The 24,095-nt window shown below is 50.9% G+C and overlaps 3 protein-coding genes across 3 annotated transcripts in view; 1 reads left to right on the top strand and 2 right to left on the bottom strand.

Annotated features, from left to right (window-relative positions):
- SCPEP1 (serine carboxypeptidase 1) overlaps positions 1-6,055 on the bottom strand; it is a 19,028-nt gene extending 12,973 nt beyond the window's left edge. Inside the window, exons 1-3 of the mRNA XM_075579897.1 lie at positions 5,935-6,055; positions 3,120-3,261; positions 2,006-2,069 (exon numbers count right to left, since the gene is read on the bottom strand). Coding sequence (XP_075436012.1) covers positions 2,006-2,069; positions 3,120-3,261; positions 5,935-5,986 — 258 coding nt within the window. The 5' untranslated portion in view covers positions 5,987-6,055. The remainder of the gene's footprint in view (positions 1-2,005; positions 2,070-3,119; positions 3,262-5,934) is intronic.
- Positions 6,056-6,839: 784 nt separating this feature from the next.
- Positions 6,840-16,752, top strand: COIL (coilin). The gene is made up of 7 exons (XM_075579896.1): positions 6,840-7,299; positions 7,962-9,309; positions 10,349-10,435; positions 12,695-12,742; positions 13,686-13,755; positions 14,324-14,412; positions 15,023-16,752. Exons 1-7 carry the CDS (start codon positions 6,938-6,940, stop codon positions 15,122-15,124), a joined length of 2,106 nt encoding a protein of 701 aa, XP_075436011.1. The 5' UTR covers positions 6,840-6,937; the 3' UTR covers positions 15,125-16,752.
- Positions 16,753-18,180: 1,428 nt separating this feature from the next.
- The window catches only part of LOC142472617 (E3 ubiquitin/ISG15 ligase TRIM25-like), a 21,018-nt gene continuing 15,103 nt past the window's right edge, over positions 18,181-24,095 (bottom strand). The window contains exons 11-12 of the mRNA XM_075579689.1: positions 21,709-21,789; positions 18,181-21,317 (exon numbers count right to left, since the gene is read on the bottom strand). Of these exons, the coding sequence (XP_075435804.1) occupies positions 20,788-21,317; positions 21,709-21,789 (611 nt within the window). The 3' untranslated portion in view covers positions 18,181-20,787. The remainder of the gene's footprint in view (positions 21,318-21,708; positions 21,790-24,095) is intronic.

The raw sequence follows: 24,095 nt of genomic DNA, 5'->3' as shown, positions 1-24,095 counted from the left end.
GGGAGAAAGGGGAGCGGGGGGGAGAAAGGGGAGCGGGGGGGGAGAAAGGGGAGCGGGGGGGGAAAGGGGAGCGGGGGGGGAGAAAGGGGAGCGGGGGGGAGAAAGGGGAGCGGGGGGGAGAAAGGGGAGCGGGGGGGGGAGAAAGGGGATCGGGGGGGGAGAAAGGGGAGCGGGGGGGGAGAAAGGGGAGCGGGGGGGGTAGAAAGGGGAGCGGGGGGGAGAAAGAGAGCGGGGGGGAGAAAGAGAGCGGGGGGGGGAGAAAGAGAGCGGGGGGGGAGAAAGGGGAGGGGGGGGGAGAAAGGGGAGCGGGGGGGAGAGAAAGGGGAGCGGGGAGAAAGGGGGAACGAGGGGGGGGAGAAAGGGGAGCGGGGGGGAGAAAGGGGAGCGGGGGGGGGAGAAAGGGGAGCGGGGGGGGAGAAAGGGGAGCGGGGGGGGGAGAAAGGGGAGCGGGGGGGGGGAGAAAGGGGAGCGGGGGGGGAGAAAGGGAGCGGGGGGGGAGAAAGGGGAGCGGGGGGGGGAGAAAGGGGAGCGGGGGGGGAGAAAGGGGAGCGGGGGGGGAGAAAGGGGAGCGGGGGGGAGAAAGGGGAGCGGGGGGGGAGAAAGGGGAGCGGGGGGGGAGAAAGGGTGAGCGGGGGGGAGAAAGGGGAGCGGGGGGGGAGAAGGGGAGCGGGGGGGGAGAAAGGGGAGCGGGGGGGGAGAAAGGGGAGCGGGGGGAGAAAGAGAGCGGGGGGGAGAAAGAGAGCGGGGGGGAGAAAGGGGAGGAGAAAGGGGAGCGGGGGGGGAGAGAAAGGGGAGCGGGAGAAAGGGGAGCGGGGGGGAGAAAGGGGAGCGGGGGGGAGAAAGGGGAGCGGGGGGGGGAGAAAGGGGAGCGGGGGGGAGAAAGGGGAGCGGGGGGGGGAGAAAGGGGAGCGGGGGGGGGGAGAAAGGGGAGCGGGGGGGGGAGAAAGGGGAGCGGGGGGGGGAGAAAGGGGAGCGGGGGGGGAGAAAGGGGAGCGGGGGGAGAAGGGAGCGGGGGGGGGAGAAAGGGGAGCGGGGGGGGAGAAAGGGGAGCGGGGGGGAGAAAGGGGAGCGGGGGGGGAGAAAGGGGAGCGGGGGGGGAGAAAGGGGAGCGGGGGGGGAGAAAGGGGAGCGGGGGGGGGAGAAAGGGGAGCGGGGGGGGAGAAAGGGGAGCGGGGGGGAGAAAGGGGAGCGGGGGGGGGGGGAGAAAGGGGAGCGGGGGGGGGAGAAAGGGGAGCGGGGGAGGGGAGAAAGGGGAGCGGGGGGGGGAGAAAGGGGAGCGGGGGGGAGAAAGGGGAGCGGGGGGGGGGGGGAGAGAAAGGGGAGCGGGGGGGGGGGGAGAGAAAGGCGAGCGGGGGGGGGAGAGAAAGGCGAGCGGGGGGGAGAAAGGGGAGCGGGGGGAGAGAAAGGGGAGCGGGGGGGGGGGAAGAGCCGGCGTTGGCCGTGAGTTACATTTAGCGTTAGGAAAAGGGGGGGGAGAGGGGGGAAAAGTGGGGGGGGAGAGGGGGGAAAAGGAGGGGAGGGGGACGGGGGAAAAGGAGGGGAGGGGGACGGGGGAAAAGGAGGGGAGGGGGACGGGGGAAAAGGAGGGGGGGACAGTGGACAGGAGGGGGGGACAGTGGACAGGAGGGTGGGGACAGTGGGCGGGTGGGGGGACAGGACAGTGGAAAGGACAGTGGACAGGAGGGGGAGAGTGGACAGGAGGGGGGGGGGGGAGAGTGGACAGGGGGGGGGGGACAGTGGAAAGGACAGTGGACAGGAGGGGATGGGAGGGGGGGAGAGTGGACAGGAGGGGGGGGGAGAGTGGACAGGAGGGGGGGGAGAGTGGACAGGGGGGGACAGGTGAAAGGACAGTGGACAGGAGGGGATGGGAGAGAGTGGACAGGAGGGGGGGGAGAGTGGACAGGAGGGGGGGTGACAGTGGACAGGAGGGGGGGGTGACAGTGGACAGGAGGGGGGGGCAGTGGACAGGAGGGGGGGGCAGTGGACAGGAGGGGGGTTGGTTTGCTTTTAAATTGACGGGTCCCTCCTCTCCACTCCCCCTGTTATCTTTCTCCGCTCCTGATCCCCCCCCCCCCCATGTGTAGCTCCGGTCCCCACTCTACAGTGTCTGAGACACAGTGTAACACACACACACACACGTACACAGACACACACACACAGTGTCCCACACACACACTGTCACACTGTGAGACACACACACACTCACTCACACACACTCACCTCTCCTTCCGTCCGCCGCCATCTTAGGTGCCGCGTGGCAGCGGTAGGCTGCCCTGGCCAATGCCTGTCCCCGCGCCAGGGAGGTGAGCGGGAGGGAGGTGAGTGGGAGGTGAGCCGAGGTGAGGGGAGGTGAGGGGGAGGTGAGTGGAGGGAGCGGCAGGCTGCCCTGCCCACTGCCTGTCCCCGCGCCGGGGAGGTGAGTGGAGCGGGAGGTGAGTAGAGGGAGCGGGAGGTGAGTGGAGGCAGCGGCAGGCTGCCCTGCCCACTGCCTGTCCCCGCGCCGGGGAGGTGAGTGGAGCGGGAGGTGAGTAGAGGGAGCGGGAGGTGAGTGGAGGCAGCGGCAGGCTGCCCTGCCCACTGCCTGTCCCCGCGCCGGGGAGGGAGTTGAGCGGGAGGGAGGTGAGTGGAGCGGGAGGTGGAGGGAGTTGAGCGGGAGGGAGGTGAGTGGAGAGGGAGGTGAGTGGAGCGGGAGGTAAGTGGAGAGGGAGGTGAGTGTGATGCGGGGGGGGGAGAGGACAGAGAGAGAGGTGTGTGTGTGTGTGTCTCCCTGTGTCTCCTTTGGCCCGTCACTCCGCCTCAGGCCAATGAGAGGTGTGCGGGGGCGGGCGGGCCAAGGGACCAATGAGATTGCCGCTAGGGACGCAGACATACAGTGCTTTCAGAAATATATAGTAGATTTATATTAGTGTTAGGGACCCTTGAGATGTGGTCTGCCGTGTAGTGGCTCAGGGCATACAACAATTTGGTCAAAATGTTAAACTAAAAGACCATTTTATTTAATAGATATCTATACATATATATTTAGGCACTGTACCGTGTATAAGTTTCACTGGATGTGCACTGAGCTCTGTCTGTGTTTTATGTTCTGTCTCTGGTTTTAAACCTATACACTTCTTACCTGAAGCCACATAACCAGGGGCAGCTCCGTGTAGTTTTTGGTGGGGTTGTCGGCATAGTACAGCCACCAAAACATGTAAGCGTTACTTCTCACCGCGACGTAACTCCACGCCTCCTTCTGCTCCCGGGCTTTGATCACCATGCCTGAAAACACACGGCCGATCTATATTACAAGTGAAGATCAATACCGGAGGTCCATGCTCAGGGCAAAATGCGAGGAAGCACATCTTCACAGAAAAGGCGGTGGATACATTGAATGGCCTCCCAACTGAGGTGGTAAGGGAATTCCAACCGGCTCGGGATAAACCTAAATCCTAAAACACAAAAGAAAGCAAATGGGGGTCCGAGGATGTACAGATAGGAATAAAGGGCAGACTATGTGGGCCAAATGTATGTATACATACATACATACATACATACATCATGTAACTAGTTAAAATAAGTAATTTAGTACCAAGTTAGAAATTATATTGGAAAATTATACGCTGCCTCGGCAAAGATATGAAGTTAAATCAGTCTGAAGAAGGTGTAGACATGTTTTATGTGATTTAGAAGCCTGGTACCTAATGTCTGCTGAGTTGAATAGTATATGGTTTTGGATGCAAAAGGTCAGTTAAATAGTAGTAAGACCATACAATAGAGAGAGGTCTTAAAAGATTAGGAACAGGATTAACTATAGTTACTTAGTGACAGAACAAAGAAGGGTCTTCTAAACCAGTAAATATTGCTAAATGAAGGAACATTGGTTTAAACATTGATGATTAACCAAGAACATTTTGGGCTGACGCCGAGAAAAGACAGGTGATTACTATGTTAAGAAAATTTATGGAAAAAAAAAAAGTGTGTATCAGGATTTATAGAATTCAGAATCATTTAACATCCAAGCCTGTAGCAGTAGTATGTGTGTGTGTGTGTGTGTGTGTGTTTTTTATTTATTTTATTAAATAAAATGGAAAATACATTAAAGCATCTCTATATACACTGACACTGCAGCTATCTATATCCACACACTGTTGCCCCCTGTGTGTGTGTGTGTGTGTGTGTGTGTGTGTGTGTGTGTGTGTGTGTGTGTACTTCGCCTTGGGCCTTCAACTCTTCCAGCCAGGGCATTATTGGCCAGTAATGCCCTGTTCTGAGGGGATTATTACTTAAATACAAATAAGGCCTGGGACATAGTGAATGTAACAGTGCGAAGGCGCGCTGAGGCTCAGGGAAAGCGGTGCTTTCCCTGGCCTTACACAACGCGCCGTCCGTGGGCGGGGCTGGGGGCGGGCCAGTGACGTCACTGAGCTGGTTCGCCCTCATTGGGCGAACCACTCACGTGACCGGCCCTGCGCTCCGGCGAGCACGAAAATCTGAAACCTCCGTGAGACACACGCTTCCCCAAGCGTGCGGACGCATGCGCGAGCCCCTGCTAAAGCCGCTCTCATTGCGGCTGCAGGGGCTCAGTGCCGAGCAGCAGCACGGGTCAGCGCATAAGCGCTGACCATGTCCGAGGCCTAACACATAAGGGGAAGAAGTGCCTCAGACATAAGTGACATTTAAGGGGGACAAAAAAGGGAGTCCCTGCCCCGATTCCTTGCAGTTAATGCACCCGGGCAGAACGCCATTTTTTGTGGCGTGCCACAATAACTACTGAGAATACATACACAGCATTTCAGGCTTCTCGGCCTAGAAAGAAGGGTGTAACGATACGAGGGGGTGTAACGATACGACGGGTGTAACGATGCGACGCCTGAACACGCTGGCAGAAGATTTCGAAACAGGTCACACGGGACGTTCACATTTCCTTCGAATTATAGAATCGTCTGGAATTACTCTCAAAAAGGCGAATTACTCCTACTACTACAGGGGGTAACAACTGCAGTCCTCAACAGCTCCCCCCCCCCCCCCCCCCAACAGGTCAGGTCTTCAGGATCTCTCTGCTTCAGCACAGGTGGCTCACTCAGTCCCAGCTTCGACTGAGCCTCCTGTGCTGAAGCTGGGATAACCGGAGACCCTGACCTGTTGGGGAGAGTTTGGGGACGGCAATGGAGCAGCCCTGCTCTACTACACGTTTTAGTTCCAACATCGATCACCTATGGATTTATACATCATTTAAGGTACAAGACTAGTGGAAAAATCAACCTTCAGAGACCAACATCTGAGATTTAAGAGTCCTGAGGAAGGAAGGAGAGAGAAAGAGAGACCCCCACCTCACTTAAAAGGGGAAAGTGCACATTTATGACTACTAAAAAGTTGTAGGAGACTATGCAAAGACAGAAGCAGAGGGACTGTGGGCAGATCTGCAATAAGGCATCAGAGTAGCCTCTTAGAAAGCATTAATCCCCCTTAAACGGTGGGACATATACGCATTGTGAGAAATAATGGATGTCCCTTTTCTCCACCAACACCTCATCCTTAATAGAGCAACAGTGGCTTCGTAAGGATTTTGCAAACATGACCAACCTACCCCACGAGGACTGCCAAACAGTCTTATCACCGACAGCATTAGATAAATATGGTAAAAACCTTCTAAAAAAAGCATTTGTTAACCAACACACACGTATGTGCTTTCCTATTTTATAAGAATTTTTTTTTTTTTTTAAATGGGTCAATCTGCTTTAAGTAATAGGGTCTCCCCCGGGGCCCCAAAGAAATGCAACACTCAAGTCGTTTCCAGGGTTGCAAAAGCAACCTGGTCTTTGCTTTTAGGATGGTTAGATAAGTGAAAGGCAGTCAATTAGATTATTCAATCGTTTACACAAGGTTGTTATATTATTATTATTATTATTTAGCCCTGCCACCTTTAAAGCAACAGAGATCAATCTAACCAACCTGTGGCTGCACACAGCAGAACCAGTAACACCAGCTGCCCCAGTAACTCCATCGCTGCACCAAACTGGCTGGTCACATGCCTCTAATCAGCAGGCAGTCATGTGACTCAGCTTTAGACAATCATGTCACGGGGAGGCGGGTGTTCAGGACAGAGGCTTGATACGCACACCATGGTCACATGGTCTGCGTGTGATGTCACTTTGGCCCCTCCCTCCATTTTTAAATCCCCCCAATGGGCAAAGGCTCTTGATTAACAATACAGGTAGAGGGCTGCTGCGGGGTGAGCGGGTGTGGGAAGAACTTAACCCTTTGGCTGCCTGCAAAGCATTATGGTTAAACATAAAAAAAGTAAATATATATATATATTGTTAAATATATATATATGTATCAGTACCGTGTTAGCCAAGCTTAATAATCAAAAATGAATAGACAATACCGTTCTGTGGCTAACGAAATGCTTTTATTTGTGCGAGCTTTCGAGATACACTGATCTCTTCTTCCGGGGGTGTTTTTTATATGAGACCCTTTAAGGTCGAAACAGCTGTCTGTGGGTGGGTTTTCTGGCTATGCATCTTAACCCTGGCTGTGCTCAAAGCTGTGACCATGCAACAAGCTTAAGCCTATAGGGAACCATGTTAAAAATGGTTTTTGAAGAAAAAAGTGGCACTGTGTGCTCATTTGCATGTCATTTCCCAGAATCCCAAGCTGCAGTGTGTGTGCTCATTTGCATGTCATTTCCCAGAATCCCTTGCTGCAGTGGAAGTGCTGTGTGCTGGGTGATAATGGTGAAAGGCGGGGTTGCAGACCTGCCTAAGACATGCAGATGAATGTACAGGAATATTTACAGTTGCTACACACACACACACACCCTCTTCCATTCGTACACTTTGGTCTGCCAACATAGGGTGGGACTGCCCCTTAAAAAAAGTAGTTGTACTGTTTCTGATGTAGACACAGTGGAGTTGGCTGCTGGACGTGGCAGATCGAACCCACCTATACAGTGATGATGGCAACGCTGCCCTCAGCAGAGTGGGCTTCAGGGACGTCACTTTCCTGTGCTACTTTGGCTCCTACGTCACGCGGAGCGCGACTCCCCCTTCACAGCCCCCCCGGAAAGATGGCGGCGCCCAGCAGCAGCGTGCGTGTCAGGTTGTGCTTTGATTACCCGCCGCCTGCCATCCCGGAAAGCTGCATGTTCTGGCTGCTGGTGGACGTGAAGAGGTGCCGGGTGGTGACCGACTTGGCCAGCATCGTCCGGCAGAGGTTCTTCTACAGCCGGCGGGGCGGGCTGAGCCTGTATGTGGAGGACTGCCTGCTGCCCCCCGGGGAGAGCATCCTTGTGATCCGGGATAATGACTGCATCAGGTATAGGAGGGGCTGGGTAGGCGAGTGGGATTGAATTGACTATTTGGTGTGGAGTTAAATATGACGTTGATCTGGTGACTAATGGGGGCTGATTATTTTGGTCAGAGCTGTTGGCTGCATAGAGAAGAATGAATGTGTTCACAATGACCGAATAATTGTGTTCCCAGTGAAAGGGGCAGCATGGGAATCACTGTGTAGTCGGATAGCCTTTCAATGAGACACAGTCTGCAGGATAGAATTGGGATGGGATAGACCTTTTGAAGGGGACATTTTTGGTTAAGTAGTGTAAAATTACACCGACCACCATGAGCACCAAAATACAATTTTCTAAGGCGAGTACCTGTTAATGGTCAAACTTATTAAAACCTACATTCAACTAATTTTTTAGATGGCGTTGATCATGAGCTATGAAGAATACAAATCCCACTTCAATTCAATTGACAGCACTTTTCAGCCTTTAAAACTGTATACTAATACCAGTAGCACCTGTATCTAAAAGGGAAATAGTCCCCCCCCTCCCCCCGGACCATCATTTAATTTCTCAGCATGATACTGAGGCTTACCTTGTTTTCTATCTTTTCATATGAACGTTAAGATGAAAAATCTAATTGACACAAAAGAAACTTTGTGCTTATTTACATGTCTGTTTTAATCTCTGTTAGAGTTAAGTGGGATGAAATGTATCCAGAAGATGACACTGAGCCAAGAAACTCTTCTGTTCATTTGCCCAAAAAGTCCAGAAAGAGATCCCGGCAGAAATCGGAGCCGGAAGAAGAGAGTGAAGATGATGTACAGTTAAAGACGAAAAAGCAGAAAACGGATGCATCTCGGCAGGATGTCACATCTGAGAGTGATCGTGGGTCAAGGAAGAAAGTAAAGAAGAAGAAAAAGAAAGGTAGTTCCTTGGCCAACGATGTCAGCAGTAATGAGCAGCCCGTAAAGAGCAGAAAGAAGACGCAGGATGAAGAATCGAAGAAGAAAGGCAAGAAACGTGAAGTTCCTGAGGAACAGATTGTGGCAAAACCGGTCAGGAAGAGTCTTCCTTCAAGTCCAACTAAACCAAGCTCTGATAGTAAAGCAAGAAGGACAAGAACGCCCACAAGCTCCAGTAGTGACTCCTCTAGTACTTCTGATGGTCCTGTGGTCAACACTGTGCAGAAGAAGTCCTTAATCTCTCCTGTGGAAGCAAAAAAGCAAGGTAGATATGCTGCTAGTATCCCAGTGAAAAAGAGTGCACCTTCAAGCACTGGAAATGCAGCTTGTTCTGGGAAGACGAAGAAGAAAGGGACCTCCTCATCCAGTTCGGATTCAGACTTTAGCAAAGAGAAGGTAGTTGACGCCACAAAAAACAGGGATGTGCCAGCTGCCAGTACGCTGCCTCTGGAAAGTGCATCAGTGTCGGTGCAGCCACCGACGACACAACCTTCATCCAAAGCCAGTGTGTCGGATAGCTCAGACTCTGACACTTTAGTTATTAAAAAACCCATGCAGACTCCACTTCGGTCATCTTTGGTCCCTTCTTCCATGGGGAGAGGAGACGCATTAGCGTCATATGGGGTACAGGGACCAGCTCCTAACCCTATTGCCTTGGGAAGTGGCATTGGGAGAGGACGTGGGAGAGGAGAAGACTTTCCTTGGAGGGGTCAGAGGGGCCGTGGCTTCCGTGGCAGGGGGCGAGGAGACAGGGGGAGAGGGCGCGGGGACGGTGGCAACCATGGGCGCGGGGACGGTGGCAACCATGGGCGCGGGGACGGTGGCAACCATGGGCGCGGGGACGGTGGCAACCATGGGCGCGGGGACGGTGGCAACCATGGGCGCGGGGACGATGGCTACCATGGGCGCGGGGACGGTGGCTACCATGGGTGCGGGGACGGCAGCAACAATGGGCGCGGGGACGGCGGCAACCATGGGCGAGGGACAGGGGATAGCAATAAATTCTTCTACAATTACGAGACTCAGAAGCAGCAGCAGCTGAATGAATCCACAACGAACAGCTCCGTTGTTATACAGGTGTGTTTGGCTCATATTTATATAGTTATGGAAGTGGTCAAAGTGGTGATACCTATTGCTAGAACAAGAAGCCATAGGCCGTATTGCCGAAGAGGTCTTCTGTCATACGGGGTCTTCCAGGGCCAGAAGGTGCCTTATGGCAGATAACTTGCTTAGTAAATATGGCCCCATATATCCAGGAAAATATTAAACCATTTGAGGTTTTCCCAGAACGGCCTGCGCATTTCTGTCAATGTGCAATTCTACGTAGATGGCGAGAAACAAACACTTTTTTTTGTAAACCACTTCACAATCTGATTGGTTTCCATAAACCTATGTAACCATACTAAAAGCAAATATTTTGCGTTTTGTTTTTTAGATTAATGACCAATTGCATTTCTTATGGGCCTCTGAATGTGGAATTGTTTCTTAATCAAGTATTTTATGTGTATTTGGCACAGCCCGTCCTTTATCGGACAACCAATAAAGATAACGGGGGGTGGGGGGGTCACTTTCTGGGTAAACGTTTGTTGAACGCAGTGACATCAGATAGAAGGGAGCAGCCTGAGGAAATCGCAGCCCTCAAGTCTCTGCTCACATATTTACAAACTGACTTCAAAAATTATTTTAAATGACCTTAACTGATGTCACATTTACCCAAATGTAACACCCTGTAAGTAATTTGAACTCATTTAAATGTTTGTTAGATTTGGCATCAATCACCCAGATGTGACGCGTAAACCCTGTCACTGCCATTAGTACACTTTGCCCCTAGGAGAGACTGACCCCTTAACCCTGTCACTGCCATTAGTACACTTTGCCCCTAGGAGAGACTGACCCCTTAACCCTGTCACTGCCATTAGTACACTTTGCCCCTAGGAATTACTGACCCCTTAACCATGTCACTGCCATTAGTACACTTTGCCCCTAGGAGGGACTGACCCCTTAACCATGTCACTGCTATTAGTACACTTTGCCTCTAGGAGGGAATGACCCCTTAACCCTGTCACTGCCATTAGTACACTTTGTTATTATGTAGTATTTCCCTTTTATCTTTCAGAACCTGCCCGCTGTTCCCAGCAGGGATTACAATGTACTCCCGCTGCTCGCAGCGCCCCCACAGGTCGGGAAGACTATCGCCTTTAAAGTAAGAAAAGTATTTGATGCCGATTTTGGGCATTTGCTACGGGTACTGCCGCTTTCCTTTCTAAGGCCTGTTCTATAGTAGGTGCAGGCGAACGCGCGTGCATGTGACGCACACTTTTTGTGTGTACGGTCCGCGCTGCCGGGAGCGACAGGTGTGTGTGTGTGTGTGTCAGTGTCACAGGTGCCCAATGCTACTGTACATCCCATTGACAAAACATATATGGTAAAAAGTGTGAAGTAAAATACTTCAATAATAATAATAAATACTTGGTTATTTAGTTAACCCTTTGGCCAAAGCGACATAAGCCTGCATACCAACGCCAAGGTATAACCAAAATAATGCAGGTCCTACACTACACTGTGAACACTTCCTTTTACCTCTGTAAGAGGGGATGAACCATCATAGGGCGTGTGTGTGTGTGTGTGTGTGTGTGTGTGTGTGTGTGTGTGTGTGTATTGTGTGAGTTATTCATTTATTATATATTTTTAAAATTAGAAAAAAGACACGTTGTGTAAGAGAATAAATTATTTATTAACATTGCACACACACACATTACAGCGGCTGGAGCAGCGCGAAAATGTACTTTTCGCAATCTTCCCCCCCGTCGGCCGGCTCCCAGCTCACTGCCATGCGCGCGTGGCCCTATTATAGGACGGCTGCTTATCCACAGCCAACTATAAGTGCCGCGCGCGCCCCCACTATATTACGGGCCTTGAGCACGCAATCTGTTACGTAGCCATACACGTGCCTGGATCCAATAGTTCAGTCCACTAATGTGGCACTATCGAGCCTTTATCCTTCATAATGCCCTAATGACTTGCCTGGCACGGCAGGGACCCTGGCACGCCGGAGGTCATTGTGCTGTACCAGTTCTACCATAGGCATTTGCTCGTTCTGTAGGGGCTGGTGGAGCAGCCAGTTCAAGTGGAACGCGTTTCCACTTCCGTTTCTGGCATCCGGGGTCTGGTCTCGTCATGGTGACTCCTGGTGCAATCACACAGCGCGTTGGTGCTTTAGGTCTGGCGGCACTCTGGTGTTGCCTGACCCCCGGTACGGTAAAGGTCACAGGCAAAGTTTCATATTGTATTGGTTAAAGATTTGTGCGTTACAAACGTCGTCATTTTGCACCCGTAGTGGCTGACGAAGATATTTGACAACTCGCCAGTGACCATTCAGATGGACCCTCTAGATGAGGGGGGCACAAGATTTTCAGGGGGGGGGGGGGCATGGAGTCCCTACGCTTCCCCGACGGCATTGAAATTAAATGCCGGGGGATAGCGTGAGGCCTCTAACTACGCTTACCTTGGCTTCCAGTGACGCGGCACCATGGGATTCCGCGGCGTCATTTGATGCCGGAGCCGAGCAGGGGGAGGGAGAGCGTGAGCTGGCAGGGGGATGCAGGGGGAGGGAGAGCGTGAGCTGGCAGGGGGGTGCAGGGAGAAAAGTTTGCTTACCCCTGCTCCAGATGACTTAAAAATGCATCCGTTTAGATATTCACCGGTAGTGTTTTTGCGGACATCTAGGCAAAGACGGGTGGGGGCCGTGATGGTCTCTTTTTCCATGTAGGGACAAAGGAGAGAGTAGGGTGGGCAGGGGGTTTTCAACTTTTTTTTTTTTTTTTTTTTTGGTTAAGGAACCCAAGAATTAGATTGTAAAATTCTGGGGAACCCCAACCCATTCTCCCCCAGTCTCTTGTGCCTCGCCCCCTGTTTCTCTCCCCTTTTATGCTCCCTCTCCCACTTACGCTCCCTCTCCCCCACACACACACACACACACACACACTCCCCCCCACCCCCACTTATATACACACACACTTTAAGGAACCTGCCAGCGCGTGCCTGATCCTTCCTCTCCCTCCTGTCAGCCGGAAGTTCAACGTGACTTCCGGCGCCGACAGAAGCAGGCAGAGGAAGGATTGCAGTGACCGGGCGGCTGCTGCTGAGCTTGGGAGCTGCCGGCTCACTGCTACGTGTCGGTGTGTTGCCAGGCCTGGGAGAGTGTTCCTAGCTCTCCCTCCCCCCCCCCCCCCCACACCCCTTCCGCAGAACACCGGTTGAAACTTGATGGAGTTAGGAGTTATGATGCCTTTTATTGAACCAACAAGTAGTTGATACGTCACAAGCTTCCAACCCTCTCGGGTCCTTCATCGGGAATCATGGGGACCTCCAGGAATTCAATCACGCAAGATCATTTTGAATATGTATCACTTACAGAAATTCATTAATTTTTTTTAATTTTTTTGTTCTGCGTTTCTGACAGCTTCTGGAATTAACAGAAAATTATACTCCCGAAGTCTCCGAGTACAAGGTATGGCGTTCTCCGTTTTTTTTTTAAATTTTGGAATATCAAAAAAATGCTGGTGGGAGACTAACTGCAAGCTGACCTGAGAACTGGTCAAATATTTGGACACATGGATTTTGTGTCCCGTCACTGATACCTGTGGGGATTTTTTGTTGTTGCCCGTCTCGTGCAAAAATGCTGCACACGGATTTTGCCCCAGTTGCCCCTGCCAAGGGCACTGTGTTTTTTTTTGCCCCTGAGGCAGAGAAGGGGTAATCTAATAATAGAGCTAACATTTTGCATCCTGTTTTTTTAAAGTCTCCCGGGGGGGGGGGGGGACCAACATAGATGTAGTTACAGGGTACAGAGCTTTTGAAACCTCACAGGTCTCTACTTCAGGAGTAAAAACAGACTTGTGAGGTCCCAAAAGATATCACAACCTCCAACCATCTGCATGTCCCCCAGGATTAGTGCAGCGACTGGAACTCCCGAGGCACTGATTGTATCCTGGGACAATATTTAATTAAGAGGGAACCATTTCATTTAAGAGGGAACCGTAGCTGCTTTTGGCCAACCCTAAAAAAAATACAAGCGGATATCTCTGATTTAAAGCATAAATATGGAACGTGAAATTTCTGTGGATAGCAGCAAGAGGTTCGAATGTTGACGGCTGCTGATAATAAGCATAGAGCAGGGGAAACCAACTCCGGTCCTCTGGCCAACAGGTCAGGTTTTGAGGCTATCCCAGCTTCAGCACAGGTGGCTCAATCGGTCCCAGCGTCGGCACAGGTGGCTCATTCTTTGGAGCCACCAGTGCTGAAGCAGGGATATCCTCAACCTGACCTGTCGGTGGCCCTTGAGGACTGGCGTTGGCGCCCCTGGCTTGGAGCCGTAGGGATTTGCACGTACCGGAGAAATTCAGATTGAGTTGTGGGGTTAAATATTGGTTATTTTCCCGTGTTTTATGTAGGAAGGAAGGATAATCAGCTTCGATCCTTTCACTCAACAACTCGAAGTGGACCTCCTCTCGCGCCGATCAGGTCCGTAGAACTCGGTCAACCCCTTATTTATTTATTTTGTACCAGCGGCAACCATCCTTTTTATTTAATTCTGTAGCACCATGACGTTGTCAAGAACCGTACTTTATACTGACCTTGGTTTAAAGCTGCAGTTCAGTCCTTTTTTTTAAATTTATTTTTTTACTTCAGTAGTTTCATGTGGGCAATCTCTACTTACCTAAAGAACTGCATAGCTGCCGGTCAATTCGTTCTCCGTCTATTGATCGGCAAAGTTTGGTGACATCTTTAAATATGGGGAATGTAAATCGTTGCTATAGGAACAAGCATGCTTGTTAAAATAGGATACAGGAAAATTGGTCTTTCAAAGTTGTTGTTTTTTTTTTTTTTTAAACAGAAAATGCTAAAAGTATTTTTTCTTACTAAAGAACTGATTTATTAAAAAAAACCCACACATGCAGGATATTGGCTGAGCTGCAGCTTTAATGACCTGCACTTTAATCCGAACGGTTCTTCCGCTGCGAGAGTGCACCCAGTGACCGGGGAAGGACCGGACTGCTCACCCTGTGTGCTTGTTCTGTTCCCCTTGCAGTGTATAAGGAGCCCGGGAAGTTTGACCTCGTGTACCAGTGCGCGGATGGGAGGGATCTGGTTGAGTACGCCGTGTCGCAGGACTCCAGGGTGCGTTTCTGCGAGAGCTTTGGGGTCTCGAATGTGATTCGGCGGGGGATGGCAAAAAATCCCGGTCGCCCGGGGGGGGGGGGGGGGTGCCTAAAATGTCCTCCCCTGGTGCAACTTCGCTGGTTACGTTACCGCCGCGCACCTCGGTGAAGGGGATAGGAGAGTAGAAGGCATCAGTGGTGTGATAATTGGGGGCGGGGCTTAAAGGCTGTTTGGGGGAGGAGCTAGTCGTAGCCCCCGTGCTCTCAATGCACACAGTTGGAGAGGGGAGGTCTGCCTGACTCTCCCTCCCCCCTCTCACTCTCACTCCCTCCCCCCTCTGTTCCCCCCCCCCTCTTTCTCTCTATCTCTCTATCTCTCTCTTTGTATCTCCTCTCTATCGCCTCTCTATCGCCTCTCTATCGCCTCTCTATCGCCTCTCTCTCTCCTCTCTCCTCTCCTTCTCCTCTTCTTCTTCTTCTTCTTCTTCTTCTTCTTCTTCTTCTTCTTCTTTCTCTCTCGAAGAGGGGGAGGGAGGGATATCACCCTTCACCAATGGGCAATTGTGAAATGGCAAAGGCCGTCATTCGGTCAAACGCAAGTTGACACTATGTTCCCCATGTGCTTTTAGATCACGCAGAGCTGGGGCTCCCTCATTGAACCCAGGCTGGTTATGGACGTCGTGCCCGAAGGACCCCCGTGTGCGGAACAGGCGGCCACCAAGACTCTGTGATCAACTTCTTAGCGGAAGCAGTTGCGAAAAATATGTTCGCCATCTTTGAAGTATTGTTGGGGACCTTTTTGGTGACGAAAAACGTTTTAATGTGGCGCTCTGGAGACGGATTGTTTTCTACCACTGGGGATTTTAAATGGCTGCCATTCTCAAAAAAAATAAAGTTTTAGTTTCTGCCTGACATTGTTGGAACGCATGGGCCCCCCCATGCCTTCTTACTGGAAGAATCTAGCACCTATTTTCTGTCGGGTGGTAATATATTATCCTAAAAACATCCTGGAATGGGATTGTACCTTCAAAATAGGCTCTCGCAATGCTATATGCAGCCGGCCATGCAAGCTGCTCTGGGAGGTAAGGAGTTAAAAATCTATGCTCGGCAGTTCTGGGTGGTAAAATGTAGGGAGGAACGAGGGGGGTGGGAGGGTCATATCTCTGGGGCTTTTGAAATTACATACTGTCCCAGGTGAACAAGAATGGGGAGATTTAAATTGTTGTAAACTATATTGAAATTATAGTGGTTTTTTTTTTTATCTTGCCTAAAATGTTTTAGTAATAAAAGTAAAAAAAAAAAAAAAAAGTGTATTTAGTGTGCTCCCGAATGTGAAAACAGCAATATCCCAATTTTTATTTTTTATTTTTTTTAAACAAGACCTGGACAGTGATAAATATATATTTAGCTCTGGGGACTCCTCGGTTCCCAAGATATTTAACTATTTTTAGTTGCCGGTAATTTTCAGGTAAATATGGCTACTGGGTTCATCCAATAGAAAGTCACAGCATCACCCCCACCCCCCTTCCCGATGGCATTGTGGCTTCCTGTTGGCCCACCTGACTGAGAACGATTCGGCAGCCATTTTGATTTCCTGTATGGGATCATAAAAAAAATACCAGCTACTTGGCATGTAAATATCTCAAGTACCAAGGGGGTCCCGAGAACTAAAAACCCACAACAAATAGCCACGCCCAGCTCTGGGAAAGCCCCTGGTTTAGTTCCAGTAAAGAGGTACTGGAAGAGAGATGGAGAGGTTGCTGCTTTTAGTTGTTTTTGTCCTTTTTATCTGGCGCACTGCGCTATCTGGAGAGATGCGACGTCCGAAGCCTGTTTTTATGAAGGCAAAAAAAAAAAAAATGACTTTGTTTTTAAAACTTGTCAGTCTGCTGCTGTGTTTTTTTTTTTATTTTATTTTTTCCATACACGTCTGAACCATTCCTGAGATGTTTTGTACAAACAAAGGCGAGACAAAATGGCCGCTGAGGTCAGCCTTTCTCTGCCGGCCAATAGCAAGCTACAACATTCGCCATAGAGGACATAACGACTGTATTTGGGCCCCCCGAGGCTGAATTTCTAGTTTGGGGGGGGGGGGGTTGTCTTCGAAAAAACTATAAATCATTCAACGTTTTATATGTTATGAGAACTGTTGCCATACATTTTATATTGGTTTTTTTTAAATTCACTTGTTTATCGAGTTAGACATGAGAAACGGTTAATAAAATACTGTATTAGTTCTGTATTTTGACTGCTTATAAGACGGAGCACAAAAAAAAAAAAGACTGTCCGAGCTTTAGTACCGGGGTAGTTAACTGTTGCGGGTCAAAAATGATTAAAATTGTTTTTTTTTTTTTTTTTTTTTTTTACAACTTGGTGTAATCTGCTACTTTAACCCTGTCAGTGCTGGGGTGGCCAGCGTGCGACAGTCTCTGGCGCATCGCGGTCACATGACCGCAAGAGGCGCCCTCGTCATCCAGACAGCGGTGTCGCCTGCAAAACGAACTGAAAGCCCAAGGACGGAGCCCTGACTGCCAGACCTCACGTGGTGGCGGATATGGTATTGGGGCGCTCGCAGGGTTAAAAGCATTCAATCGCCGTTAATGGGGAAAGTTCCCCGATGCATGTTTTTTTTTATTTTTTAAAGATTAGTTGTACTGCGAGATCTCTTATTTGCCCTCTCTGGGGGGCAGGTACTGCTTATCATGCAGGCAGTATCCTAAAGCAGCGCTAAGGCCGAGCTCACGGTGGGTGCTTTGTGACGTGAGCGCGCTTACGTGCGCGCGCACACGTTCGCTTGTGCTCTAGCTGCAGGAGATGGGTCACAGCGTTCGGGGGGTTGTCGGGCGCATCACGGAGCTGGTTCTCCCTCATTGGCTGAACCAGCTCGCGTGACGCAGACGTCACGCTACAGCAGCGCGAAATTCAATTTTTTCTTGTCGGCAAAATGCCGCTGCGCGCTCTTGAGGAACAGCAATAGGCAATCAGGAGTCCTTAAAGTGCGGGCGGACTCAAGCCACCGTGAGCTCAGCCTAACACCTTCTAGCTTACGTGCAATGTCAATATGGAGCAGGAAAAACCTGTAAGTGACACGATCCGGCTACGATGCAGGAATCCACAATATGTGTTCATGCAATCTCCTTCAGTGAGGTGTTTCCAGTCCCGGTAATCCGAATGCAACTGTAGAACAAGGGGGTGGAAGAGAAGACAGAAGCCCCTAATGTGTAAAACCTTTTTAAATTGGGTACAAATGTAAAAAGCAACAATGAATGCAATGAAAGCTTTAAAACGGCATGTAAAGGGTTACCGCAGCGGGAGAGACCCGCGGCGTCTCCGGTCTCCTCAGATCAGCGTCTCTCTCCACGCAGTAGGTTGTCTGGGAGACGACCGCTGCACCGGCGTCCCTCGTGACATCGGACTGACGTTACTTCGGGGTTCACCTGTTTGCTTGTGCGGAGGCGCAGCAGCTGTTACAGCCAACAGCCTGAGTGGCTGCCTCTGCCTCCAAAGTCCCGGGTCTACGCGTTTCGCAAGAATGTTCTCGCTTCGTCAGCTGCTGCGCCACTGAGCGAGCCTCCGCACTTGCCTACTGATCCACAACTCCCCCTCCCCCCTCCGCACTGCTCAACAACCCGGGTTCCAGGGCAGACCTCTGTCCTGGGAATGCTGGGGGCTGGATCATTGGCACAAATAAAATACAAATAACTTGTGAATCTATATATTTAGGTAACCCCTCCACATTTTAGCTTTCAGACGGCGTGAAAAATGCAGACACAGTATATGGATGGTACAATGGGTTCGCTGTACCCCTAATAACTCGGGCAACCTGTGGTCATCCGCAGAGGGTCACTAAATACAATATACAGTGATAACACAGTTCCCGATAACGCTGCGCAGATGTAAGTCAGTGGTGCATTAGCCACCCAATCCCTCTTAACGGCTGTAGAAGAGATGGGATTATAATTGACTGCTATCCTGTCTAACAGTCATATGTACATAGCACATTGGGGAGGGACCTGCCAAGGGGCAGTGCCAGTGTGTGCATCTTATCACACACACGATGTTACATCCTCCCCATGCTAAAATGTTGATGTCCTTATTACACATGACGGGTCTAGCTAACATATCTTCCTCTCTGTACAGAAGATCAAAGGTACAGGGGAACCAACACATACAATTTTTACAGACTGTGTATTGTTTCACCACATAGTCCCACAGATCCTAGGGTCACCTATCTCTAGGATCATAGGTACTCGGGTACCTCACAGGAAACAGCCACAGCCAGTTGGTGGAAGATTTGTTTTTTTTATTAGACGCATTATCATTTATATATAGTGCAATAAATATGGTTTCAACGAACCGGTAAACATAATTTTGCTAATAATTTACAATCCCTCTTTACCACCACGATCCCACTCATCTAATTTGCAATGTACACTATGTTTTTGTGCTTCACTGTAATAAATATATCATCATTTAAAAAGTGTCTGGTCTCTTTCGTTTTCTAGCCAGTGTGTGGGAAGAAGAGGTGGGTATGGGTGGCTTAAAAAACAACTGGGCGCTTTTATCATACAGCACATGCTGCACTGCAGCAATAGCCTCAGAATACATGGAATTTAGCTCACCGACACACCAGCAGCAGCGATCGTTAATTAAACCAACTGCAGAAGCCACAAGACACCACAGGCCAGCCACGATGTGGCCACTAATCATTAGCAATTGAGTGCCAACGCATAGCACGTTCCTACACACAGTCCCAGTGAGTCTGTCCGTGTTTCATGTAAATGATGAGTAAGCATTTAATATAGCGCTTTCCCCCCACATTTACCGTATAACACGACACCACGGGATTTCTCAACTTTGTTTTAGCGCTCGAGTCGTCTATAACGCACTATGGTCGGGATTCACTAAGCGGTGATGCGGGGTATTGCGCTCTGATCCGGCGTTCATTCCCATTGAATTGAAGGGCACTTTGCGCTGAACGGAGTGTGATACACGCGCATCACGGCTTAGTGAATCCAAGCCGAATGCACTTATTCAATAAGCTGTCTGTCACACGTTTGCACTGTCCTTGCACTTTTGCACTGTCCTTGCACTTTTGCACTGTCCTTGCACTTTTGCACGACTAAAACATTTGTTTTGCCAAAACTACTGGAATTCCGTCTTCTTTCTTCCCAGGATCTGCTATACTCCAACTCACTGGGGCTTTCTCAGCTCTTCACCGTAATGGTGAGTGCATCTACCTTCTCCTTTGTCCAACTAAAAGACATAATTACACCCGTCTAAAAGTCACTGTTCAGAGCAAATCATCTCGATAATGATTCAAACCAGCAAACTCAAAAGTAACGTTATCTGAAAATGTATTAGGCATGTTTAGGATACCCCAAATTCCTCATTAAGTCTATATACATCAGCAGTTAGGATTTATTTGGGATCATATCAAGACCTCCAAAACAGAATCCTTTGAAGATCATCTTCTCTACATTCTGTATGCGTCATTAATTGGGCATTATTCAAATGACATCCTGTGGCGGGTAGGATCTCGGTGGCCGGAACAGCACGAGCGTAGTAGGGGTCACAATCAGAGGTCTGAGGCAGGCGGCAGATAGCGCAGTCAGGTAACAAACAGAGGTCCGAGGCAGGCGGCAGGTAGCAAAGTCAGGTAACAAGCAGAGGTCCGAGGCAGGCGGCAGGTAGCGCAGTCAGGTAACAAGCAGAGGTCCGAGGCAGGCGGCAGGTAGCGAAGTCAGGTAACAAGCAGAGGTCAGCAACGAGGAGACTGGAACAGGACAGGGGAGCAAGGACAGGTCTGGGGGCAGGGACTGAGAACAGGAACAAACAGGGACAAGCCAGATTACCAGCAAGGGCTTTTACTGTGAACAGACTTCTATGATACAGGTACAGGTACAGAAAACAGATCAGGATCAGAGGCATGTGAAATAGGAGTCTGACTTCAAGCAAAGGTAATTGAACAACCAGGAAGCAGAAGCTATAAAGGACAGAGACAGGAGCAACAAGAAGACAGACAGGCAGACAGAGGAACCCAGAGCAAACAGAAGGCAGCAGCACACCCGGTGGACAAAGAAGCTATGGCTAGGCAGGAGGTCTAGGAGACCCTGACAGCTAGTTTTAAATAAACATCAATGCACAATTCACAAGACCAATGGATGAATTTGGCCATTAGTATGAAATCAACACCTACAGTGCATTGTCTTAGTAAATAAATAAAAGTTGCTGACAGAGAGTCAGAAGTTATGTCTCTGAAAGTCTTTGTGTTCCTAGTTCAACCAAAACACACTTCAAGACTACAGTAAGAATCAGATTTAGAGGGTTTTAAAGGACAGGTTAAAATGTGTAATAAGTCTGACACTGTTTTCCATGGAACATATTCACTGTGTTAGCCGAGTCGGCTGATGGATAGAACGGTGTTACTGGAAAACACCCAGAATGCCGGGAAAACTGGTTCTGTAAAGCGGGCACGGAACTTGTAAATCAGGGCGACATTTTTTGAGACGGAATAAAAAGCCAAAAAACCTTCGTCAAAATTAAGCAGTACCCCGATGTTGCTAGTTTTCTGGATTGGGAGCTTCTTCTCTATATCATCATGGAATGCTGCCAGTTTGCCATTGAACCACTCAATGCACCAGGACACTTTGTTACGGCCCAGCCGGCTCTCGGTCCCTTTCCGGGCGATGCTCTGGTAGGCTATACCAATGCCACTGAAGTTTCCACCCTCCAAATCCACCTCCCAGTAGTGGATGCCCTGGCTGAACCCCTGACAGCACAGAACTTGAGAGCAGCTGGTAAATCGGAGTGGATTGTCCGCGTAGTTCTGGGGGTTATCAGTGACTGTTAGTTTGGTGAATCGGTCAGACAGGATGACTCTCTTGTGTGCCGTGTTGGGATCAACTGTGAGTCTCTCCGCATCTAAGGAGACAAGAAGGACGGTTAGGATGCAGCAGGACGAAGCTAATGGAAAACCACCAAATGCATGGATATCAAATATACAGTGCCTGATTTAATAAAAAAATATGATAACTAGAAGAATGGAAGTTGCATAGGATTACATGTAGCAGTGCATGTTTTAAGGGTAATCTGGGTCAGTGATAAGACAGTGGATTTTGACGCCATTACTTTAATGGAGGTTATCGCCGGAGCGGGTATGTTAACCCACAAAGGGCCTTAGTGAATAATACCCAGAGGCTTTAGATTGTTTAGTAAGTCTGGAGTTATATATTATTTACTATCTGCATTGTGCAGTTTGGAATGTAGCAGGAACATCACCACATGTCCCCCTCCTTTTGTATGCTGTACTTACACGTCAGAAGGACTTCTCTAGAATGTGGACATGAGTCAGCAGAAGCTGCAGATTCCCCAGGAGGGTTCCTTCTGGGCTTAGCTGGAAACAGAGATAGCTTACAGGTGACCTGTGATATGTGTGTGTCTGTGTGTGTGTGTATACAGTATATATACAGAGAGAGCGCGGCAGGGAGACACCATGTAACAAGAGCTTGAAGAAGCTTTGCTCTCTTCTTCTTCTGGTTCCTTCTGTAGATTTATGATCTTGAGCCATCTTCCCAAAGAAGTCGCAGGCGCACATGATCATTTTATACCTTGTGTCAGAGAGTCTACAGAAACTTATGTTTATTAGCCTTAGGGTTGCTATTTACTCATTTCACTGGTCACTGTTGTTGATGTAGTTATTGAGTAGTTATTCACCACACGCCTATGTTTAACTTGTTGCCATGTGACCCGTTGTTGAGTCTTACTCTTGGTCTTTGGCTGTAACCCATTCACCTTGAGGCTACAATCTAATTGGTTAAAACTTTCTATATTTCTAAATGTAGTCAACTGTAGTCCATGAATATGTTGTCCATGGTTATATTATATCACGCTATTTTCTCATAGTGTCACGGGGAGAGACTGAGGGACTGGAATCCAGTGGCTGGGACAGACACGCAGGTGGGTAGCAAAGGGCAATGAACAGGCAGAGAGGGTCAGGGCTGGCGGCAGGAAAAGAGCCGTGGTCTGTAACAGGCAGAGGTCGGGGGTGGTGGCAGGCACAGAGCGGTGGTCTGTAACGGGCAGAGGTCGGGGGTGGTGGCAGGCACAGACCGGTGGTCTGTAACAGGACAGAGGTCGGGGGTGGTGGCAGGCACAGAGCGGTGGTCTGTAACAGGACAGAGGTCGGGGGTAGTGGCAGGCACAGAGCGGTGGTCTGTAACGGGCAGAGGTCAGGGGTGGTGGCAGGCAAAGACCGGTGGTCTGTAACAGGACAGAGGTCGGGGTTGGTGGCAGGCAAAGACCGGTGGTCTGTAACAGGCAAAGGTCGGGGGTGGTGGCAGGCACAGAGCGGTGGTCTGTAACGGGCAGAGGTCAGGGGTGGTGGCAGGCACAGACCGGTGGTCTGTAACAGGACAGAGGTCGGGGTTGGTGGCAGGCAAAGACCGGTGGTCTGTAACAGGGCAACAGATAAGGGAGGTTTAAATAGGGCTGGCTGGAGATGAGGGACGGGTGCTGGAGATGAGGGACGGGTGCTGGGGATGAGGGACGGGTGCTGGGGATGAGGGACGGGTGCTGGGGATGAGGGACGGGTGCTGGGGATGAGGGACGGGTGCTGGGGATGAGGGACGGGTGCTGGGGATGAGGGACAGGTGCTGGGGATGAGGGACAGGTGCTGGGGATGAGGGACAGGTGCTGGGGATGAGGGACGGGTGCTGGGGATGAGGGACGGGTGCTGGGGATGAGGGACGGGTGCTGGGGATGAGGGACGGGTGCTGGGGATGAGGGACAGGTGCTGGGGATGAGGGACAGGTGCTGGGGATGAGGGACAGGTGCTGGGGATGAGGGACGGGTGCTGGGGATGAGGGACGGGTGCTGGGGATGAGGGACGGGTGCTGGGGATGAGGGACGGGTGCTGGGGATGAGGGACAGGTGCTGGGGATGAGGGACAGGTGCTGGGGATGAGGGACGGGTGCTGGGGATGAGGGACGGGTGCTGGGGATGAGGGACGGGTGCTGGGGATGAGGGACAGGTGCTGGGGATGAGGGACAGGTGCTGGGGATGAGGGACAGGTGCTGGGGATGAGGGACGGGTGCTGGGGATGAGGGACGGGTGCTGGGGATGAGGGACGGGTGCTGGGGATGAGGGACGGGTGCTGGGGATGAGGGACGGGTCCTGGGGATGAGGGACAGGTGCTGGAGAGGAGGGACGGGTGCTGGAGAGGAGGGACGGGTGCTGGGGATGAGGGACAGGTGCTGGGGATGAGGGACAGGTGCTGGGGATGAGGGACAGGTGCTGGGGATGAGGGACAGGTGCTGGGGATGAGGGACGGGTGCTGGGGATGAGGGACGGGTGCTGGAGATGAGGGACGGGTGCTGGAGATGAGGGACGGGTGCTGGAGATGAGGGACGGGTGCTGGAGATGAGGGACGGGTGCTGGGGATGAGGGACGGGTGCTGGAGATGAGGGACGGGTGCTGGGGATGAGGGACGGGTGCTGGGGATGAGGGACGGGTGCTGGGGATGAGGGACGGGTGCTGGGGATGAGGGACAGGTCCTGGGGATGAGGGACAGGTGCTGGGGATGAGGGACAGGTGCTGGGGATGAGGGACGGGTGCTGGAGATGAGGGACGGGTGCTGGGGATGAGGGACGGGTGCTGGGGATGAGGGACGGGTGCTGGGGATGAGGGACGGGTGCTGGGGAT

Source organism: Ascaphus truei, chromosome 22 (genome assembly GCF_040206685.1).
Source record: "Ascaphus truei isolate aAscTru1 chromosome 22, aAscTru1.hap1, whole genome shotgun sequence".
NCBI lineage: Eukaryota > Metazoa > Chordata > Amphibia > Anura > Ascaphidae > Ascaphus > Ascaphus truei.
The sequence above is the reverse complement of the archived record's forward strand: the minus strand, read 5'-3'. Positions and strand labels throughout refer to the sequence as shown.